The sequence below is a fragment of the Dipteris shenzhenensis genome, chromosome 28 (assembly GCF_047967505.1).
Source record: "Dipteris shenzhenensis isolate YYH24624 ecotype China chromosome 28, Dip_SZ_1.0, whole genome shotgun sequence".
Lineage (NCBI taxonomy): Eukaryota > Viridiplantae > Streptophyta > Polypodiopsida > Gleicheniales > Dipteridaceae > Dipteris > Dipteris shenzhenensis.
Window position 1 is genome coordinate 40782154 of NC_141623.1, and position 22813 is coordinate 40804966.

Below are 22813 nucleotides of genomic sequence, written 5' to 3' on the forward strand. Positions count from 1 at the left end.
CCGATATGGGGATTGTTCACCAGTGTAGGACGAGATTTTCTTATTTTGCTTATGTTGTGGAGTTCGCCGGTGATTGTCATTTAGCACAGTGCACTCATACGTCGTCGTTCACTACAGTATAGCATACGACACTCGCACACCACTGCACGGTGCGCTCTGAGCGATCCATTGCATTAGAGCATTGCAACACTCATGCTTCTCACGCCAGTGGCCTTTGGCCTCCGGTAACACCTCCGGAAGGATAGGAACCCCTCCCCTCAAACAGTTTATGGCGATCACGGTGGGATACTGCTGGTATTGAGTAGCACGAGTGAAGTGGTGATCTAGGGTCCTAGAGATAGGTCTTATGCCGAGTAGTTCTGAAACATTTGAAGGAGCTAGTGAGAGAACTAGGAGGTACTTGAGGAGAGTGGAGAAAAGACTTCCGGCAGACCAAACTAGGTACAAGAAGCATTACGTGCGACGGAAGTTTGCAAAGTCCTCAACTCGAGCACAAAGTGAGCCCATTGGAGCAATAGTGAGAGCAAGTAACTTCATCGACACTCTCATTGACTTGGATCAACAGGAACCTTGGTAGTCAGATCTGGACACCGGAGAAGAAGAAGTGCAAAGCGGAGAATAGGTGAAAGAAGAGGGTACTAAGGACGAGGGCTCTCATCAAGGTCAAGGCAGCCCCTCTCCTCCTCCTGCAATGATGTCTTCATCAACCACCTCTTCTATCAGAGTGGTGACTCCATCTACTCCCGCCTCGACCTCTTGTGGACAAGCTGCTACCTCATCTGTTATGCATAGCTCTGGGCTCCTAGCTAATCCTTCTTCTACATCTATCCCATTGGGGGGTACTTTTGCTCCGGCCATGCCTTTACCTGCCATGATGGTTTCATCTCCCTTTCCATCCACACCGGTGTTGCCTTTTCCACCACCTCCTTCCTTCCCTTCTGCCTACTCATCCATGACTTCAACTCCGTCCCTCTCTTTCCCAAATGCTCTCCCATCCTCTTTCACCCCCACATCTTCCATGTTCTCACCTTTTCCCTCTGCAACACCGAGACCCCCCACTTATGCGCTACCATCTGGGTACACTTCCTCTATGATGACATCAGTAGTGACTTCCCCATTGTGGTCCTCCATAGGAGGAGTTGTCGGGGTGGTCTCCTCCTTGGGAGCACCAACACTCATTACAGCCCCATCGGGACTCCCTCCAACTCTTGCATCTTCTCCAACCTCTCGGGTGGGGATGGCCGTTCTCAGTCCTCCAGACAGAGCTAGACTTCTCGAGCTACTCAACAAGGTCCACGTGAAGACTCAAAAGTTCAAAGGCCACCTCCATGAGGATGCGGAATCTCATGTGAGGAAGTTCCTCACAGCATGTAGAGTTAAAGGTGTGGAGAATGAGCATGCGTTCCTTCACATCTTTCCCTCTTCATTGGAGGATGCTGCAGATGTATGGTACAATCAATTTCCTCCAGACCACTTCCAGACGTGGACAGACCTAAGGGAGGAATTCTTACATACTTTCAAGTTGGAAAAATTCGAACCCATGATTGTCCAAGACTTATCCACTGACACCATAAAGCCTGGAGAAAGCATCTCTGAGATGTACACAAGGATGAGGGTCTTGGCGGCAAAGATGTCTGTGCCACCTAATGATGTTGTCATGAAGGGATAGTTTTTGAAAGCATTACCCCCTTCCATTGCTATAGCATTACCCCCTTCCATTTCTATAAGGTTGGTGGATAAACTCCCTGAACATGCCTCACTTCAAGACTGATGGAACGGTCACAGCTAAGCTTTGCCTCATCAACGACTACGACCACCCAACTCCCAAGAGAGGAGGGATCATCCGCATGGCAGCAACTCAAGAAGGAGTTTGAAGAAATCAAAGAAGGCCTGAAAGATAGAATAAAGGTGGATGGCCAATCGTCCTTTGAGGCCCAAATTCAAAGTGGCCTTTGGTGCACAGAATGCAAGGGTTCTAACCATGGTTACTAGGAGTGCCCCTCCAAACGAAAGGTACCTACTTCTACCTCATTTTGTACATTTTGTGAGATCCATGGACATGATGCCTCTGAGTGTAGGTACCTCAAAGGATTAAGGAAGCTTCTTCCCGAGTATACCTCGGGGGAACCTCTAGTTGCTACAGTCAACAGAACGGTACCCATATCTTCTGGCCTAGCAAAAGTATCTCCTGCTCCCCCTCTTGCACGAGCATCTGAGCCACCTCCTCCTCCTGTCATGCCACCTCCATTGCTTCCGACTCCCCCTTTGCTCCAAGCTCCTGCCCCCAATTCAATTGGTTCCCCTTATTTCTATCCTCAACCATACTATGCACCGTACCACCACCTATGTCAAGAGGTGGCTATGGACCCTCTTATCAACGCGGTCGAAGGGGTGGTTTCCAAGGTTGATGTGGAGGTGCAGGCAGAGGCTCAAACTTTAGAAGACCCATCATGTGTTATAGATGTGGCGAGTACGGCCACTACCAAGATGATTGTACACAGCCATTCGGGGGACCCTCTTGTACACAGTGCAACACAAACGACCACTACACCAGAGATTGTCCCAATAGAAGAGTGGAACCCGCATCCCAAGTGAATATGGTTGATGTAGTAGTGGCGGGGGAGGGCAACAGCCCCCATTTGATTGGCGCAGTGTTGGGCGTTGTGACACGGTCACATACAAAAGGTGACAAATGTAAGGGTGACTTAGAGTCAGCACCGGAGACCTCAGCACCAATGAGTTCGACAAGTGTTCCCCCACCGAGGTCATTCTCCTCATCCAAGGTACACAGTACGCCTAGGAATAGACCACCCATGCTGGCTTCTGATAGTGATTCAGAAACAAACTCCAAGGGCACACAGCCATTAAGGTCAACCACTAACTCTAGAAGTGCCTCATCCTCGGGTGATCACTCTATGCCTTTGAGGTATCAGGAGGTGGTAAAGGGTGTCACGAGAGATCTTCAAACAAGTTCTGAAGATGAAGGTAGCACACCTCAGCTTCCATCCCGCAAGTCCAGAACTGTGAGGTTTGCAATAGAAGTGACAACCCTCGGACAGCACCCATGAGTAGGTCCTCCCACTTTGTCCCTAACACCACTCAACAAAGAAGGGGCTATGGGGACAAGACCTAGTCCTGCCCAGGAAAAAGGGAAAGGAGTGATGGAAGAGAAACCACTGGAGACAATGACTCACAATTCAGACCTACATCCACATCCTCGTGTAAGCTTCGACCCTCGGCCAGAGGCTAGGAGGATGAGGTTGTAGAAGGCTAATACTAGTGTCCACCACTACTCCCTGTTTGAAGATCTTATGAGTTTCAAACCCAACCTCACTCTACGACAACTTTGTCTATTGTCCCCCCAAATCAAGCATCAGACTATTACATTCCTGAATCGCCTCCCAGGAGGTCGACACAAGGGATCTACTCTGAGTGAGCCAACACCAGAGACATTACCGGCTCAGCATGGGTCTACACCAGACCACTTCTCTGCCTACGCTGCCCTCACTTGTGAACAAAGCCCCAAGCTCACCGTGGAGATCCATGGAGTGGAGCTGAAAGACCTCTTCCTTGATGGTGGGGCGGCTGTGAACATTATGCCAAAAGGTACACTCCAAAAACTAGGGTTGAAGTTGACAAGTGATGTTCACTTTCAGGTACACATGGTTGATCAATGCAGAGTAAAACCAATGGGTGCAGTCAAAGGTGTTCACATGAAGATTGGCGGAGTAACTTTTCTCTCCAATTTTGTTGTCCTTGATATGACTGAAAATGAACAAACTTGCCCTCTACTTCTCGGTAGGCCATGGTTGCGGTCTTCAAAAGCCATTCAGGATTGGTCAACTGATGAAGTTCGATTGCCCCTAGGATCCACATCCCTCGAAATAGATATGGTCACAGGGCAAGCAAGGCACATACCAATAGAACTAGGAGAGGAGGATTTTGAAGAACAAGTCGGAGCCAAAGAGGAGCATTGGTCCTGTGGGGACTGGCCCACGGGTGGTGACCAAGATATCAATGAGGAGACAACCCTAGAAGGATTTGAAAGTTTGACCTACTTGTTGGATCGGGCTGATCAAGAAGACGAGGAAGCTGTCATTTTGGATTGGATGGGAGCCCTGGGCTCCTTAGCAGTCAACATGGTGGAACTATGCCAACAAGAAGATCAAGAAGAACACCTACTTGCAGTATTAGAAATCCACCCAGAACGACAGGGTTTGGCTGAACTAGTTTACGAAAGGATGTCCTTTGGACTTTGCAATAGTCCACACATGTATAAGAGAATGGTCACTAGGGATACTACAGCAGACACCACTGATCATACTAAGGACAATGATGGTACTGTAGTAAACATTAAGGATCGTCCAATGGCTGACATGGAGGACATTGGTCAAAATGATGCAGACAATACTATAGGATACAATGAAGGATCTACTATAGACGAGGTTGGTACTACAACCCACCAATGGTACTCCAGAGTACAATCATGGTATTACGGTGCACAACCATGGTACTACGGTGTACAACCATGGTACTGCTGAGTGCAATGATGGTCATACAGAAGACACTAACACTAATGAAGACGATACAGATGGTGATATTGATTTAGAAGAAAGTGACATAGACATTGCTGAACTTGAGGAGAATCACCACCAACAGCTTGAGGTCTTGGGGGGACCCAAGGTGCATACCGGATACAGAGGTGAGGACATGGCCGATCTCACTTTGCTTGACCTTTTCTTATCAGAAGCCAACCACCCCTCAATTCAAGTCCTTCCGAAAACCACTTATGAGGTGGAAGGCTTACCTTACCGAGGCATGCTGAAACAGTCACCGAGGCATCGAAGGCATACAACATCTGCAACATCTACTGATTCTACATCTCACTCAATGCCTGAGAACCCCCCAGTTACTTACCCCCCATCTTGGTTGAGAGAAGTGGAGGGGGACTTTCCCCTTGAAGATACTCTAGCACATACAGGACTGAGAATGGGTGAACCAAGTACCTCAACATCCCAATGCATTGCCCTTGTTGATGAGGCACGGAACTGGCAGTATCTCGACATTGGAAGTGAGGACCAACCCAGGCATTTGAAGTTAGCCACTTGGGTCTGGGAACATGACTATCTTCTAGCTGCAGTCACCGACCTTTTTAAAGAATTTGTGGATGTCTTTGCTTGGTCCTACAAGGATCTGAAGGGGGTGCCCGCTGATTTCATGGAGCATAGCATCGACTTATATCCAGATGCAGACCCTGTGATTAAAGGTCCATACTACATGAATCCCAACTACGGCAAGGCAGTCCAAACAAATATACAGAAAATGGAGCAAGCAGGATTAATCTACCCAGTGGATTACTCCGATTGGGTCAGTGGAATTGTCATTGTACCCAAAAGAGAGACCGGCAAACTTAGAATATGTGTTGACTATCGGAGTTTGAATGCTGCAACACGACATGATAGGTTCCCCCTTCCCTTCACAGATAGAGTGTTGGAGATAGTGGCAGGACATGCTTTATACTCATTCATGGATGGATATAGTGGGTACAACCAAGTCCGAGTGAAAGAACAGGATTAGCCCAAGACTACCTTTGTCACTCAATGGGGAACATACGCCTACCGAATGATGCCCTTTGGACTATATAATGCCCCGGCAACCTTTCAACGACTTGTAACCAAACTCTTTCAAGAGAATATTGGCAAGTTTCTTGAAGTATTTCTAGATGACTTCTCTATTTTTAATGGTAAATCGGCCTCCCATCTTGATCCAGCCATACAAAATGATCATCTACATAAGTTGAGATGGGTCTTTGATAAGTGCAGAGAAGTGCGCTTGTGTTTGAGCCCTGACAAATGTTTCTTTCTGGCACTCTGAGGTGTTCTCCTTGGTCATATTGTTTCTGCTGAGGGCATGAGCACAGACCCCGCAAAGGTAGAGGTGATCATCTCATTGCCCATCCCTCGTACACCCAAAGAGGTGAAGTCCTTCTTAGGGCATGTAGGATATTACCGAAGGTTCATACATTTCTATGCCGACATTGCTATTGCACTAACAGAACTGCTACATCAAGACCGATCTTTTGTTTGGGCCACCCCACAACAACTAGCCTTTGATGATCTGAAGCATCGCCTCGTGAAGGCCCCCATCCTCAGGCAGCCCGATTGGGATGTAATTTTTCATGTCCATGTGGATGCTAGTGGGTGGGCAGTAGGTGCTATACTAGCTCAACCTAACCAGGATACCAAGATTGATTTGCCGATCTACTTCGCGAGTCGACAACTCAATGGAGCTGAACGTAATTACAGTACCACAGAAAGAGAAGGACTCAGCAATACATGAGTGTGACATCGCTTGGAACATTCAGCAGGCTGCCCTTGAGGATCGCCTCCATAATCACAAGCAGCAATGGGAAGCAGAAATGACAACACTACGCAGCCAACATGCAGCAGCTCTGGCAAATTTGCAAAGCCAGCATGTCACAGAGGTGACTAGATTTCATGAGGAGATTACACAGTTAAGAGAGTCATTGTCTTCCTCCGATATTGCCAAGGAAAAATCAGAATCCAGAGTGGCTGAATTGGAAAAGAAGCGTTCATCCATGGAGGAAGAATTCACAGATATTCGGATGCAGTTGGCCACCCTCCAGACTTCCTAGCCCACCTTGCAAGGGCATCCATGGAGGAAGAATTCACAGATATTTGGATGCAGTTGGCCACCCTCCAGACTTCCTAGCCCACCTTGCAAGGGCAAAAGGATCATTACTACCGGCGATACCACCGATATAAAGCCAAGTATGGAAATCTGAGAAATGTGATGGACACGCTTGAGTGTGAGGAGGAAGCACCCCATCCACAGATACATATGACTGAGCCAGAGCAAAGGGATGAGCACAAGGCCACAAAGCCAAATACGAAGGCGGAAGAGGAGAAGGCAGAGGAACAGGCTGCTGATTATCACCCTCAGTAATCTCATACAAGGGTTGATACATGGGTGTTTGGGTTTTTTTTTTGCACTATTAGATTTTTGCCAAGCTGCTTGGCCCTCACTGTAAATATCAGTGTTTTACCTCAAGATGTACTCAGTTTTTTTTGCAATTTTCCATGCTGTCCCTTATCACGCAGCAGTTTATTTTTCATGTTTCAACTTAATACAAATCTTGGATTACTCCCATGGCCAACCACATGGTCTGTACCATTTCCTTTTCCTACTCCATCACCATATCAATAATTTGTAAGTTCAATTTTTTTTATTTGACGGATTCGTCCTCCATTTCTATTCACCGGGACGGTGAATGATAGTGGCGGGGGAAACTATTACCTTATCACACGACGACCACTTGTCGACAGGCATTGACCACATGACGACATCTGTTGACCACATGTTGACCATGTGTCAACACAAGTTAGCCACGCAATCACACGGGTTCATCCAGGAGTACTATCCGAGGCAACCATGTATCGACACATGTCAACCACAGGTCAGCACATGTCAACCACAGGTCAACCAGGAGTATCGTGTCCAAAGTGATCTCATCAAGAGCTGCGCACATGGAGGGTGAGCTTAGCACATGTAGCAATCAGGAGTATTTACATTTACACAGTGGTTCAGTGATACAGTGGTGCAGTGGTGCGGTGATCCAGCTCACCTACACATGGAGAATTTACACCATCAGGCTGGCGAGTCAAGGAGTCAGGAAGTCGCCGTAGCCATCAAGAGCCAGCGGCACAACAGCTATCCTCAACAGCTAAGGAGATAAGAGGATGACCAATGGGAAGAAAGGGGGGGATTCTTAGCGAAGAAGGGACCCTCCAAGGCGGGGGATGAGGATGAAGGAGAAGGTGGAGAGAGGGGAAGGAATTCAGCATTTCGGCACTGGAGCGAAAGAGAGGAGAGTGAGGAGAGATAGAGGCTAGAGCTACGAGCTCGCCAAAGAGAGAGTGTGGAGAGACTTGTGTGTACCCTCTGTCTACTATGGGGATAGACCTGTGTATTCTTGTGACTTGCGACTTGTGACCTGGGGACACTAGTCCAGTGATATGTACTTTGGCCAACTTGGTCACTTTCTCATCTCTCTTCTCTCTTCCCGATATGGGAATTGTTCACCAGTGTAGGACGAGATTTTCTTATTCTGCTTATGTTGTGGAGTTTGCCGATGATTGTCATTTAGCATAGTGCACTCGTACGTCATCGTTCACTGCAGTATAGCATACGACACTCGCACACCACTGCACGGTGCGCTCTGCGCGATCCATTGCATTAGAGCATTGCAACACTCATGCTTCTCACGCCAGTGGCCTTTGGCCTCCGGTAACACCTCCAAAAGGATAGGAACCCCTCCCCTCAAACACCCTGTAGGGGAAGATGATCAAGTTGTTGTGCTCCTCTCGAGCATTGAGGAAAATTCTAAGTATCGGGAGATCATACCAGCATTGCATGTGACACAAATGGGTTATCATGATATGGTTGCTATTCTTATTGATCATGATAGATGGTATACAGACACTCCGGACTCCAATGTACTGTACTCCAAGGGTAAAGGCAAAGGCAAATTCAAGCCTTTCAAATGCAATCACTGTGGGAAGCTTGGTCACACCGAGGATCGTTGCTTTCAATAGCTTGCCAAGCAACAACACAAGGATCATGTCAACTTGTATATCAGTCAACATCAAGCTCTTTGGTATCATGTGAGTACTTGTCCATTGCTTTCATTTTCTTTCCATTTCATTTCCATTATGCTTGTTATCTTTCCTTTCCATTCCTAGTGTTAGCTTGCTTCTCTCCCTACCACTATAATCTTTCAGGGATAGCAAGGCAACAAAGAATTACCAGGCAATCATGGTGAGTAGCTTAAAGGCAAAGCTATACGTAACTATCCTTGCAGAAAATCAGCAAATGGACAAATGAACAAGGGGTCAAAGCAAAATCCCAAGCAGGGTTCTGTCCTAAACACTTGATGGTTGATCATCTAGATTAGGCTGCAACAAAAGTAGCCAAACATAACATAAGAAAGAAGTTGTTTATTGCTGGCTTATTGACTTCAAAAAGCATTCGATACAATCCCACGTAAGAAAATTATGGGAAAGGCTGGAAAAACTTCAAGTCCCTCTAGAACTCAAGGGAGCAACATGTTGACTCTAATGAAAGAGTTTTAGCAAAGCTAGCACAGCCGCTAGCAGATGGATCATGTCCCGAGAGGAAAGTTGTCATAAGAAGTGACATAGGGGTGAAGCAAGGGTGCTCCCTCTCACCTATACTTTTTGGCCTCTTTATTGATGATCTAGAATAGTGGATGAAAATACATAGCAAGGAGACTATGCAGATTGCAAGATACGCTTTCATAATGCGTCTATGCAGATGTTGTGGTATTCTTTGCAAAGAGCAAGGAGAACTTGCAAGCACACTTAGATACATTGAGGAATGCGGGTGAACATAGATAAGACAAAAATGATGGTGATTGGGACACGTAATAAATAGGTGGATGTCACCTTCTAAGGAGATCCCTAGAAACTGCCAACACATATAAGTATCTAGGGCAGGATTTCATGGATAATTACAAATGGAATGCATGTGTAGAGAGAAGAATGTTATAAGGTTTGAAAGGTTCTATAGCTTCCAAAATAAATGCAAAAAATCACATCTATGCAATTGGGAAATGAGAAAATTCCTATACATTGTACTTGTGCCGACAGTAATCCTTTATGGATGCCCAACCTTGGCACCTGGACTCTCTAGGACCTACTAGGAAAGGATAGAAACAGTGCATAAACCTTTCCTAATAGGAGAATTAGGGGTTAAAGAACAGACACCCTACCCCAACCTACTGGATGAAACAGGTATGATACCTCTAGAAGGGGAAGCAATGAGTCAATTCATGGCTTACCTCAACAAAGTTTGAGAGATGGATGGCGGGAGGATACTATGCAAGGTGATGGAAGCAACACAAAAATGCAGGATGGCATAGGGAAGGGATCAGGTGGATGGAGCCTTGGGATACAACAGATGCTAATATATAGAAGAGGCATGTGAAATCAGGGGGATACAATGATTTGATGTTACTCCTCTTTCCAATATAGAGTCCATTCTTTTTTGAAAAAAAAAAAAAATAGAGTCCATTCGAGTTTTGCTGCTCCTCCCCGTACACCCATTCCCATACTCTTCTCCATGATGTCCATCTTCTCTCCCACTCCCCAACACTGATATGTATCAATGCCTTCTGGTGTAATGTATAGTGCCTTGTCTAGCACTTATATCCTTCCAAGTATAAGATGCAAGACAAGAGTTATAAGTACTGATTTGTTCCAATGATGACTAGGTTTGAACTAGTACAATCAAGAAAGGCCATCCTGCATGCCATTGTTTAAGCAAGATCTCTGTCATCTGAGCAGATAGGATCATCACCATATAAACTATAAAAAAGTAGTTTCAAGGAGAAGAATGGGGATCTTTCTTTAATTTCCCATATTGATATTCGTCCCTCACATTCTCTATGTATAGTTTTGTACAGCCATGGCCTTCTTTAAGCTTTTCATATGGACTAGAGGTCACAGCTATGCCCAATGTATTGCAAGTTCAAAGACCAACATTTTTTATTCTCTAGAGATTCTCATAAGACACTTGACACACTACCATTATTAGCTCCTTTCTGTATGGTCTTTTTCAAGCATTAATAGAAAGTTTCTTTTCTCTGGTTTATAAAAAAAGATGCTTGACATGCTCTTTTCAGCATCTAATTGGTGACAGCACTAAGGCTGATGCATTCACAGTCTCACATTGTTGAATTTAGACAAAGGATGTCTCTATGTTGGAAAATAGATTGAGGTGCAATATTCTTGCACACAAACTGCATTTTTAAGACCCTGAGTGTCATTCAAGGAGCACATGAAAATAAAATCTTGTCTTCCACAATCCTCAGAAGAGGGACCCTTTTGACATATGGGGAACCCACATCTGATGTATTGCTGGGTGATGGTAGCCAGCCACCAAATCATGCCATTTTTTTGGGGAATATAGTTATCATTATCTCTAGTTATCCATGACTGAGTTTGCAGCTGATTCATGATGATTGGCATGGCACCCTATTATTGATATTAGCACGGCAGGGGGGGGGATCCGCCGTCCATCTATCTCTGAAATTTCCTAAGGTATGAGCTGCAATAACCTTGTTTTTGCTTGAAATAGGAACTACTGGAGTTCTTTCTTTTTGGTAAAAATGATGTCTTAAGAACATTTTGTATCTTCTTGGATAGAGGTTTAAATGAAAATTTAAGAAAGGCATTTATCTGAAAAGAAAAAGGTACTAGTATCATGTGTCCGCCGATACCTTGGGTTAACATGTCTTGCCCTTCCATTGGTCTTGCAGACCATTTTGATAGCGGTCACCGATACCATATATCCTGAAGAGGACTTTAATACTATCCTATCATCTCTCTCTCTCTCTCTCTCTCTCTCTCTCTCTCTCTCTCCATTTTTGTAGCCATTTTTGGCATCTTAGCTGTATTACGATGAGGCCACCTAGTTGGCGCATCGTTGATGATGTATTTTCCTTTCGGATGATTTTGTGTCCCATAGGCCATGTATGGCCTTCCGTGGACCTTTAATAAAATTTCTTTCTTTCTTTCTTTCTTTCTCTCTCTCTCCACACACGTGCACACACACACACTTTTTTTTTTTTTTGTGAGAAGAAATTTTATTGCTGTAAAATAGTTACATTCATAGTTACTTCGAAAATGGAGTAACTATTACTCAACTAAAGATCTCAGTATAAGCTGTATACACATCCTGATCAATCAAACGAGTCTGAACACAATCATAGAATGATTGCTGCCACGATTGTTTGAAAAAAATAAAGGATGAAAAAAGTGGATCACCAAAGACTCTATGATTTCTGTCCATCCATAAAGTCCATAGTGCCCAGTAGCGTACCCATACAAAAAATAAATCAAAACCCTGTCTTGCTGGTGGATGAAAACCAAACAACCAGAAAAGCCTGCCAAAAGTAACAGTAGGAAATCTCACTCGACAAAGCCTCTGTCGGATGAGAGCGATGAAGTCACAAGTATGTGGACAGCACCAAAAGATGTGACGCACAGATTCAGTAGGGTGTAAGCATCTGTGACAAACAGCCGGAGCACACACACACACACACAACATGACCCCATCCACACACACATCTTTTACTTCCCTACCACTGTAGTGTGCATGAGACCCCTTTAACACTATACCACGAAAATGGCCCTAAGGATATTCGTGTATTTACATTGGTTTGTTTTCATCTGTCTGGATGCTACTCGTATTTATTGTGAGTCATGTGTGCATGAACTCCTACACATGCATTGTAATTATGCTCAATTGTAAATAAATAATTTATGTTTTCTTTTGTGATCATATCTTGTTGGGACTGCAGGAGCAATCATGCAACGAATTCTTGAGTCCAAAAAAAACAAAAGTCTCTAAGGAGTGAGGCCCAACCTCAAACCAACATCATATTGCAAATTTTTCAGAATCTCTTTAGGTCCTCACTATAATGTAAATGGATCTGGAGATTTCCTGGATATTGGATTTGGAAAAGTAGAATACAGAAAAAGTATTAAAGCTGGTTTACCACTGATGGCTGAGCATATTTTTCCTATAGTGAAGGAGAAAACGTTATGGTGACTGAGTGCAGCACTCACTACTCACAGGCAGAAGTAGATGGATGCACTTATGAGCTAGGTGATTTTGTCACCATCAATGTAAGTGATGATTTGGAGCATGAAATATTTTATACAGCATCATATTTTTAATACAAAATAATCTACATTTTCTATGGCTCTAAATCACTCTCCTTCAGGGGAATAATCTCGTTTTCCTCCTAATGGAAGAGAGTTGATCAGTCTGACAGTGGTCCAGACTATGCTGGAAAGATTCTGGAGTTTTTTGAGACAGCTGATAAACAGTGCTGGTTAACAGTGCAATGGATGTTTCGACCAGAGGACACAGTAAGTTGTTGCATTCCATTTTTAATATGTAATAGTAAATACCTCTTTTGGAATTCATCCATCATTTAAGATCAATCATCCTACATAAATATTTGAATTGTTTGAGATTAATGCATGTTGTTAATTGAGCGCTCAATGATTTTGCACCCAGGTGACATAGTAATGCACAAGCTTCAGTTTTTATTCATTTAGTTCTACTTGGTATGTTAAGTGTAATATTTGAAATGAGAGATTTTGATGTGTTTTGTTCTGATTCATTCATACTTTGTGTCTGAAAATATATTTCAATAAAGCCAGGTTCTTGGACCAGAGGAAGCTAAGAAACATGATAAGAAAAGATTATTTATGTCAAATGAAAAAGATGATAATCTCCTTGAATGCATCACTTCAAAGATAAAGGTGCTTCAGTTTACTTGCCTGGTGAGCTCCATATATTTTGTTTATAGTTAACTTGCTTTTGCATAGCACAACAAACAACAATTTTATCAATTATTTTGCAGTTCAACAATTCCTTCAAACTTAAGGCTATTGCTCGATGCAATTTTTACTATGATATGGGATACAACTATGATTACTCCACATTTTACAAAATAAAATCTGGTATGATTGAGCTGTGTATCATTTACATTATTTCTTAGTGCTGTATTGAAAGATTTCTGGTATATATTCTTTCATTGATGATACATGAAAATAGATGAAAATTTTAAGAGTTTGTCCTGTTCTCATGCCAAAATAACAGGTGCTGAAAAGGCTAGTACAAGTGACTCAGGTTCAACTGTATGCAATGACAGTATTTTCAAACAGACAGTGGATCAAGTACCTCAAACAAATGCAAGGAAAATAGAAGGTTCAACAGGGATTCGAGACTCAAGAACAGAGTTACATCTGCTAGACATGTATTCAGGATGTGGAGGAATGTCAACTGGGCTTTGTATGGGTGCATCCCTGTCAGGAATCAAGCTCATAGCAGTAAGTTGATAGCTTTGCACAATATAATTCTATGATCCCTCAACTAGGATATCTAAAATTTTACAGAAGGGATTTTTTCTGAAGGGAAATGTCATTCAACTGAAAGACCCAAGGATGATGGTTGCAATCACCTGTTAGACATTCATTCAAGCTTGCAGATGGAGTCTTCTTCCACTCAACCCTAGAATCCACCATGGGCTCTGACAGGTAACAAATTTCCACCTAGAAGTGGATAAAGTCAGAGATGGTTGAGAAGTACAGAAAGGAAGGATTGTGCATTCAGTGTGAGCATGCACATAAGTACTTGAATTGTCCATTTTGGAAAATGGAGGACAAATCAGTAAAACAGATGGCTGAAATAGAGACAGCAATGATTTAGTCCAAAGCTTACAAAGGAATGGAAAAGGTTTCAGCCCATGTAATTATACATGCCTGGGGATATGTGGGGGCTAATCAATCTCTGTTCTTTTCTTTTTTCCATGAAAAAGACTTCTATTAAGTAAGAACAAAAACCCGCGAGAGCAAGCTCAAAGCGGAATACATCATGAAATCATGAGGATAATAAAAAACCCCCTCAGAGTGAGGTGGAAAGAAACCAAGGCTGAGGCTGAAAGTGCCATCTCAACCCTGTAGTAGATTCAGAGAAGAAAGGAGAATCCTTCCATTCCCTGAAGAAAGAAGCCCTCCTAGCTGAGGCTGCATGAGAGTCCCCCTGCATACCCGTCCATACGGCCATCAGAGTGTGTACAATGTCTGTCCAGATACTAGCCAATGTGTGCGAGGGATGAACCTGAGTACCCTCCATAGCCTCTGTGCATCTGGATCTCCAGATATGCCAGGCTGCTATGCTCGCTATAATCTCCCAAGAAGTATCCACAGAGGCATGTACAGCTGTAAAAGGACGGTGTGTAACCACATCCAACGAGCAGAGCTCAACCCGATGATGTCGAACTGAAATGGCCCGGGAGGAGTCAAGTCCCTCATAGAAAACCTGAGGTCCTGTAAGAGAAAGCCAAGCCACCGAGCCCCAAGTCATAAAGAGTGGGGAATGGGCAAAGTGACTGAAGATCCTGGCTATCCCCATCCAAATCAATCTCGCCTGTCTGCAATCCCATAAGCAATGCTGAATAGACTCCGAAGCAGAAAGGCAACGAGGGCAAGTAGGGTCGGCTCCGAATCTGGACCTCCAAAGGTTCACTGCAATCCCTCCATGAATAGAAAGCCAAAAGAAGATAGTGATCTTTCTATTCCTGTGGGATTTCCAGAGCCTCCTCCAGAAGTACCTCTGCTGATCCGCAGTAATACCAAAAGTCTCCCAATGAGGAACTCTGGAGGGTCTCCAACCTCTACTACTGAGCTGAAATCTCCTGGCATTACTAACCGTGTAACGAAAGAAGGGGATGGTCTTCTCTCGATGCCCCGCGTCAATCCACTCCCACTCTCCGGGGTCCCACTGTAAATACCTGATGGGAACTCCTCCATAGAGCCAAAGACTCCAAGACCCGGTGGAGAGTAACTGGGGGTCAGGGTCTAAGAACCACTCTGAATCTGATCCCTGCATCAAAAGGCCTACGACCCTGATAGGCTGAAAAGCAGACTCAAGCAATATATCATCTGTAGATCTGAGCAATCTGCCACCATCCTGGACACTGAAAACCAAAGCATCCTCCTGTGCACCTCGGAAGGCTAAGACCTGAAGTGGAACCCCGCCTCTCGAGAAAGTACCTGCCCAAGTGGAGGTAGTGAGAGGCAAATCATCTGTGTCTATCCAAGCCTCTGGAAGGGCTGACTCAATCTGCAAGATCCTCCCTGCACTCCCTCTGAGATGTCCTATCAACCCTGACTTGGTTTCCTCTGGAAGCCTACGGAAGGCTTTCCAAGATCCCAAAGAAGAAGCAGGTCCCCTCTCCCACCTGGCCCACTGCATGTAGAGTGAGGCACCCAGTGGTCTGCCACGATCATCTAAAATACTGTCGTTCCACATGATGGGCTGCCTATCAATCTCTTCCCGGGAGGAAGGAGGAATCCTCCGAAGAGAGCTTCTGAAACTAGCCCAAGCTTTCAGAATGGCAACCATGAGAGGGGATGAAGGTGATCTGAGGTGTGCTGAGGTGAAAATCCATCTAACACTGCTCATCCAGTCTCCTCCTGAGCAAGATGTGCACCTCTGTATGCTGCTGATAAGAAAGTCCTTCCACGGTTCCTGTCCTGGCATAAGTCCTCGCACCACTATCTTGCAAAGTAAGGCTCTGCACTGTAAATCTGGATCAATAATATTGAGACCCCCATCCTGTGTAGGGAGGATGAGGGTCTCCCAAGCCACCCTGGCTAAGGCATCTGCTGTGCCATCAAGCCCACTCCAGAGAAAGTTCCTGATCGGTCTTCTGAGCTGAATGATGCAGTCCCTAGAACGGCACCAACATGAACAAATAAACCAGGCCGTGGCCAAAAGGACCTGGTTGACCACCACAACTCTAGAGGCAAGATCCAGCTTGGCTGAGCTCCAAAAGAGAAGCTTCTTTCTGATGCTCTCCAACACGGGAGCAAACTGCTGCGTGGTAGAAATACCCAAGCCGACCTGGCAGCCCAAATACCTGATAGGCACACCCCTCTGAACCCAAGTGAACCCTATGTCAAGTCCCCAAACTGGAGTGTCCTCATCACTGATCCAAAAGCCATTGGATTTATGCCAATTTATCTGCGCCCCTGCCGCCAAGCAAAATAAATCCAATGCTGTCCTGAAAGAAGTCAATGTCTGTGGAGAGGCATCCAAATAAATCGCTGTGTCATCAGCCAACTCACTGTCAAGCAGCTCCTCTTCTCTTCTGATAGGAAGTCTCAGCCCAAAGATGTCAGCTTGAGATCTAACATAGATGCTCATAGCTTCGGCCACGAATAAAAAAAGGAAAGGAGCAAGGGGGCATCCCTGACGGACTGATCTCGAAATCGGAAATCTCTCACCCCTTACCCCACCAATAAGTACCTGGCTATGGGCTGATCTGTACAAAGAGGAAACACCTCTGATCCAAACATCAGTGAATCCAAAGCGTAGTAGGGTGCCCTCCAAAAAACTCCAATCTACTCTGTCATAAGCTTTTTCAAAATCCAACAGTAGAATGGCAAGATTCTGGCCACTCTGCACGGCCCACTCTGAAGCTTCCCAGAAAGAAAAAATGTTATCAAAAATACTTCTGCCATGCACAAATCCCGTCTGAGTGTCGTGGATAAGATCAGGGAGAAGTGGCTGCAATCGGAGGCTGATAGCCTTGGCCAGAATCTTGTAACAAGTCCCCAGAAGTGTGATAGGCCTCCACTGGGACAATAAATTTCTGCTACCTCCTTTTGGGATAAGGTGGATGAGGCCCTCTGTAAGCGATTTCTCTGTTCTTTTCTTTCTGAAGAACTTCAAAAATTGGTAACAGAGGGTACAATCCAATGCTATTTGTTCCTAAATGTTGTTTCGAAGCTCAACAGCAATATCTATCAGAATATGTTCATTTTTATTTAGCTCTATTAGGAGTTTTGCAATGCCTCCATTCAAGGCAATTTTATGTTGTCAGTCTAGGTTGCATTATTCAAATTTGAGGGTTCATATTAATTGAAAATTTTAGAGAAATTATTGAATGGCATTATAATTCGCTAATGTGGCACCCTGCCACATCAGCAAACTCTAGGGGTCCTCAAATTAATACGTATATATATTTCGTACATATTTCGTACTAAATAATTATTTGCCTATATATTGCCCTCGAGTTGCTGCTCCCGTGTTGTTTTTGTTATGAGAATTCCAAATCCCTCTGGTGTGGAGACAACAAATGTGTCAAAACCCAAAAAACAAAATGTGTCAAATAAAATCTTCTAAAGCAATTGCTGCAAGAAAAAAAGATTTGGTTTGTGATTAGGTAGTGTAGGAACAAGAACGGAGAAGAGTTGTGAACAAAAGAGAACAAGAAGTGAACACAAGTGAACTCCAATTGAAATGTTCAAATGAAACAATACAAGTACTTGGTAGTACCCAAGTAATGGTCAACCATATAGTTGACTTATGGCCTACAACACCATATCATTGTAGATATCTCTACAAATGATATGGCTGAAGTACTCTGGAGTCTAATCTCAGTAGTACCTGAAGTACCATGGTTGCAAAAATTCATCCACATGTGGATATAGCAACCTATGGGAGTACAAAAGAAAACAATATCATTTAACAACTCCCCTTGACATTGTTTGTATGTCTCGTATCCACAAGCCATGTCGATGTCGTGTGAAAAGAGAAACTGATAGGCTTTTAATGAAGATATCGGCTACATTGTCCTCAGTGGAACAATATGTGAGGTCGATGAAGCCATGTGCTTCATGCGAGGATGAAATGCACGATTGTTTCCAATAGCAATGCAACTCTGGCTGTCACAAATCGTCACCATCCTGAGCATGATGCAAGTCATGCAGAAGCTTCCTCAACCACATACATTCCATAATGGCTGAATTCACAGCTTTGTACTTTGCTTCACTACTGCTAGAGAGAGACACTCGGTCTTGCTTGTTACTAAGCCATGAGATACATGCTGAGCCCAATGAGAAGCAATAGTCGGAAGTGGACCTGCAATCATCTATATCCCCTGAGCAATCTGAGTCTGTACAGCCACTTAGAGAAATGTCACCATCCGGAGCATAATGCAACCCATAGGTAAGTGTACCATGTACATAACGGAGTACCCTCTTCACTGCATTCAAATGCGTGACTGTGAGACAATGCATGAACTGAGAAAGAAGCCCTGTGGCATAGGCAATGTCTGGCCATGTAGAGCATAAGTAAATCAAACTACCAACCAGCTGCCTGTACAAAGCACCATCAAAATTTTTCAGCCTCATCATGCTTACTCAGCTTGAGTCCTTTTTCCAATGGAGTGGCCACAGGTTTACTATTCTCCATCTTAAATTTCTGCAACAACCCCTTGGCATATTTGGTCTGTGACATAGAGATCCTCCCTTGGGTTTGCCAAAATTCAATGCCAAGACAATAGTGTAAGAGGCCCAGATCTGTCATGTCAAATGTCTGACAAAGAATGGACTGCACTACTGCAATTTGCTGAGAATTATTGCCAGTGAGTATGATGTCATCAACATAAAGAACCAGCAAGACCAGATCTGATTTCTATTACAGAACATATAAATCTGGCTCTGTTTGAGTGTTCACAAATCCTTGGGACAGCAAGAACTGATGTATCTTATGATACCATGCACGAGACACTTGCTTCAGCCCATACAAGGATTTCCTGAGCTTGCATACCTTGTGCTCTTGTCCTTGAACAACAAAACCTTGGGGCTGATGCACATAAACCTCCTCCTTGAGATCCCCATTGAGGAAGATGGTCTTGACATCCATCTAGTACACTGACCTTCCATAAAATGCAGCAAGAAAGATGATAGAGCAAATGGTGGTCATCTTGGCCACTAGAACAAAAGTCTCCTCATAATCTATCCCCTCTTCTTGTGCATACCCTTTTGCAACCAATCAAGCTTTGTACTCCTCAACTGTACCATCAGCGTGGTACTCAATTTTGTAGATCCATTTTGTGCTAGCCACATTCATGCCAATGGGCGCATCAACCAAGTCCCATGTATCATTCTTTTGAATGGATCTAATCTCAGCTTCCATGGCTTTCTGCCATGCCGGATTGCCTGAGCATCCTCAAAGCGTTGAGGCTCAGTTTCAGCTTCCATCACTTGGCTGATGAGCATGCATCAATCCATTCCCAATCCTCGGGTGTCCCACTACAAATACTATATGGGGACATCTCCATACAGCCAAATCCTCCATGAACCCAAGGGAATGTGCTCTAGCATAGGATCCAGATACCAACTTAAAGTCAAGAAACACTAATCCACATGACCTACACACAAGGATATCCTTATCCCTAGAGCTAGATAACCTTCCCCTAGAGTGAATATTAAAAAAAAGGCATTCCTATCTTAAACTTGTCAGAACCCTATGACCTAAAGTGAGATACTTTACCTCGTAAAATCCCCAAACCATGTAGAGTGATGGTAAGCCACTATTGAAGAAACATGTGGAGTGGGAGAGCACCACTCTAGCTCAAGGAACGGAAAGGAAAAATGGAAAGCATAATGGAAAATGGAAAGTACAAGTGCAAGGCAAGAATAACCAAAATACTCACATGTATTGATAAAGCTTGATGTTGACTCATGTGTTTTGACTCAAGATAAGTACAACACTATATAGTGTGACACTAGACTCTAGAAAGTCACATTGTCTATGGGATATCTCCCAATATGACACGTGGCATGTCTAGGACTCACTAGACTATAAAACACCCCCTAGACACCTAGTACACTCATTTTTTACTCACTTTGGCTTCATATTCCAACCCCCCCCCATGAAGGCAAGGTGAGAGACTACTAGAATGGAGCCAAGAACAGAACATGACAATGACGGTCATCAAAACTGTGCATGCCAGTCTAGAACTAGACATGGTTCCCACACTATCTCAAAGGCAAGTGAGCATGGCTCAGAGGCTAGTGAGACATATAAAGCTCGTCTAGCATGGCTCAGAGGCTCATCATGCATGGATGCATGACCAACTCAGAGATCCAAGACCAATGCACCAACATCCTGGAACTCTCAAGCCAGGCCTGATAAACAAATAGACCTATCAAAGCCAATACATATGGCTCCCATAGTACATCCCCCCTTGGCTTCATAACAGGACATGTTAGGAAGACACAAACCAAAAAAAAGAAAACCCAATACATCATTTTTAGGAGGACTATCCAAGGCAGAGGACCTTTAGACTCAATAAAACCAAAACTCAATACATATCATTTTAGGGGGACTACCCAGGGCAGAGGACCCCAAAATTCGTCAAGCTGTAGTAATAAATAAAGAATAGATCTCTTAAGAGTAAGAGAGGTCCTCCAAGTAGCCACTGCACATGTCTGCACATCCCTACGAGTCGATGACAATGACAATGAAGCACTAGGCATGGATGCCCCAAAATATGTGTCGGTGAAGTCCATGGGGTAGCTACATGGAGCGGTCACGGCATGACTCTCAATGTGCCGATCGGAGAGTCACCGAAGTCGAAGGAGAGGCTCAAAGATGAGCAACAATGCTCAAGGGAGCAAAATGCCAAGTGATTGTGCCAAAAATTGATAAAATTACATGATTTTGGCGAAATCCCCAAAATAATTACATGCAGGGGACTTCAATAATGCCAAATGAAGCCAAAATCTAGAAAAACCCTAAAATTAGGGTTTAGCAGGAAATTAGGGTTTCTGATATATATATATATCTGAAAACCCTAGTGCAGAAGATGCCAAATATGTAAGAATCCCCAAAAATTACTGAAAATTTGGGCTAAAATTGCAAAAGTCGACTTTTAGGGCAAATCTGACAGTTTTTGCCTGTTTTTGCACCAAATAAACCTGGAAACTATCTCAGAGTGTTGGAGTAGCTTCTACTCAGTGGGGCGACTCCAAAGAACCAGAAAAAGTAGAAAGCTTCAGCACAGCATTGGTGGAGGCACCTTGTATGATACTGTCCTCTGCAACAGCTCCAGCTCAGAAAAAAAACTCAAAATCCACAGATACAGCTCTGAGTTTGCTACAGCAAATGGCAGGCAGAATGCGGGCTGTTTTGACGCAGAATGGCGGGCTGTTTGGCGAGCTAGAATGGCAGAAATGAGCTGAGAGGAGGCGGAATCTTCATGGGCAGCTCCCAATGCTGGTGGGCAGCAAGTCTTCAGCAGCAAATCTTGGAAGAAGGAGCTCCAAGTGGAAGGGCAATCTCCAAGTCGATGATGGGCAGCTCAAGTCTCCATCGGTGATGATCTTCATCAATGGTGAGGCTAGGGTATGGGAGAGGGAGTGCTCAAGGTAAGAAGATGAGGAGATGTGCTCAAGGTGGAGTTGGAGATGAGCTCAAAGTGGGAAAAGAGAAGGCAGTCCTCCAAGGAGAATGAGGGAGAGAGGCTTCAATGTCCTCAACCTCTTGGAAGCTAGCCTAGCTCTAATACCACATGAAGAAACATGTGGAGTGGGACAGCACCACTCTAGCTCTAGGAATGGAAAGGAAAAATGGAAAGCATAATGGAAAATGGAAAGTACAAGTGCAAGGCAAGAATAACCAAAATACTCACATGTATTGATAAAGCTTGATGTTGACTCATGTGTTTTGACTCAAGATAAGTACAACACTATATAGTGTGACACTAGACTCTAGAAAGTCACATTGCCTATGGGATATCTCCCAATATGACACGTGGCATGTCTAGGACTCACTAGACTATAAAACACCCCCTAGACACCTAGTACACTCATTTTTTACTCACTTTGGCTTCATATTCCAACAACTATATAGTGTGACACTAGACTCTAGAAATCCAAAGTGTAAATATGACACGTGGCATGTCCCTTTTTTTTTTTTCAAAGAAAGGAACCTTCTATTAATGCTTAAAAGATTTCATACAAGACAACAGCCCCGAAGGTGCTAAGTATGAAAAAAACCAGAAAAGGCTGAAAGAAAAACCGGCCTCTTCCAGAGAAGCCCATCTCACTACCTAGGGGGTCTCAAGAACTGGGGCTAACAGCCAAGTGGGGGGACTATACAGCCACAGAATCCCTTGCGGAGTGAAGATGTAGAAAACACCTACAGGCCAAGCCTCGCAGAAACGAGCATGCCTCTCAATAGTCGCCCTAGAGCCTGGAGTCCCATGCTCCTAGGTGGACCATAGAGTGTAAATGATATCCTGCCAAATGGCAACCAAGGTAGCCGAGGGTGGAACCAGGTGCTCTCCCATCACAAGACTGCAGCAGCGAGCGACCCAAATGTTCCAAGCCGTGATGTT

The 22813-nt window shown here is 44.3% G+C and overlaps 1 protein-coding gene across 1 annotated transcript in view; it reads left to right on the plus strand.

Moving 5' to 3' along the window:
• The window catches only part of LOC147883570 (DNA (cytosine-5)-methyltransferase CMT3-like), a 185510-nt gene that overhangs the window by 23224 nt on the left and 139473 nt on the right, over nt 1-22813 (plus strand). The window contains exons 3-8 of the mRNA XM_087399517.1: nt 12404-12456; nt 12632-12731; nt 12873-12977; nt 13275-13397; nt 13478-13592; nt 13672-13946. Coding sequence (XP_087255643.1) covers nt 12404-12456; nt 12632-12731; nt 12873-12977; nt 13275-13397; nt 13478-13592; nt 13672-13946 — 771 coding nt within the window. The remainder of the gene's footprint in view (nt 1-12403; nt 12457-12631; nt 12732-12872; nt 12978-13274; nt 13398-13477; nt 13593-13671; nt 13947-22813) is intronic.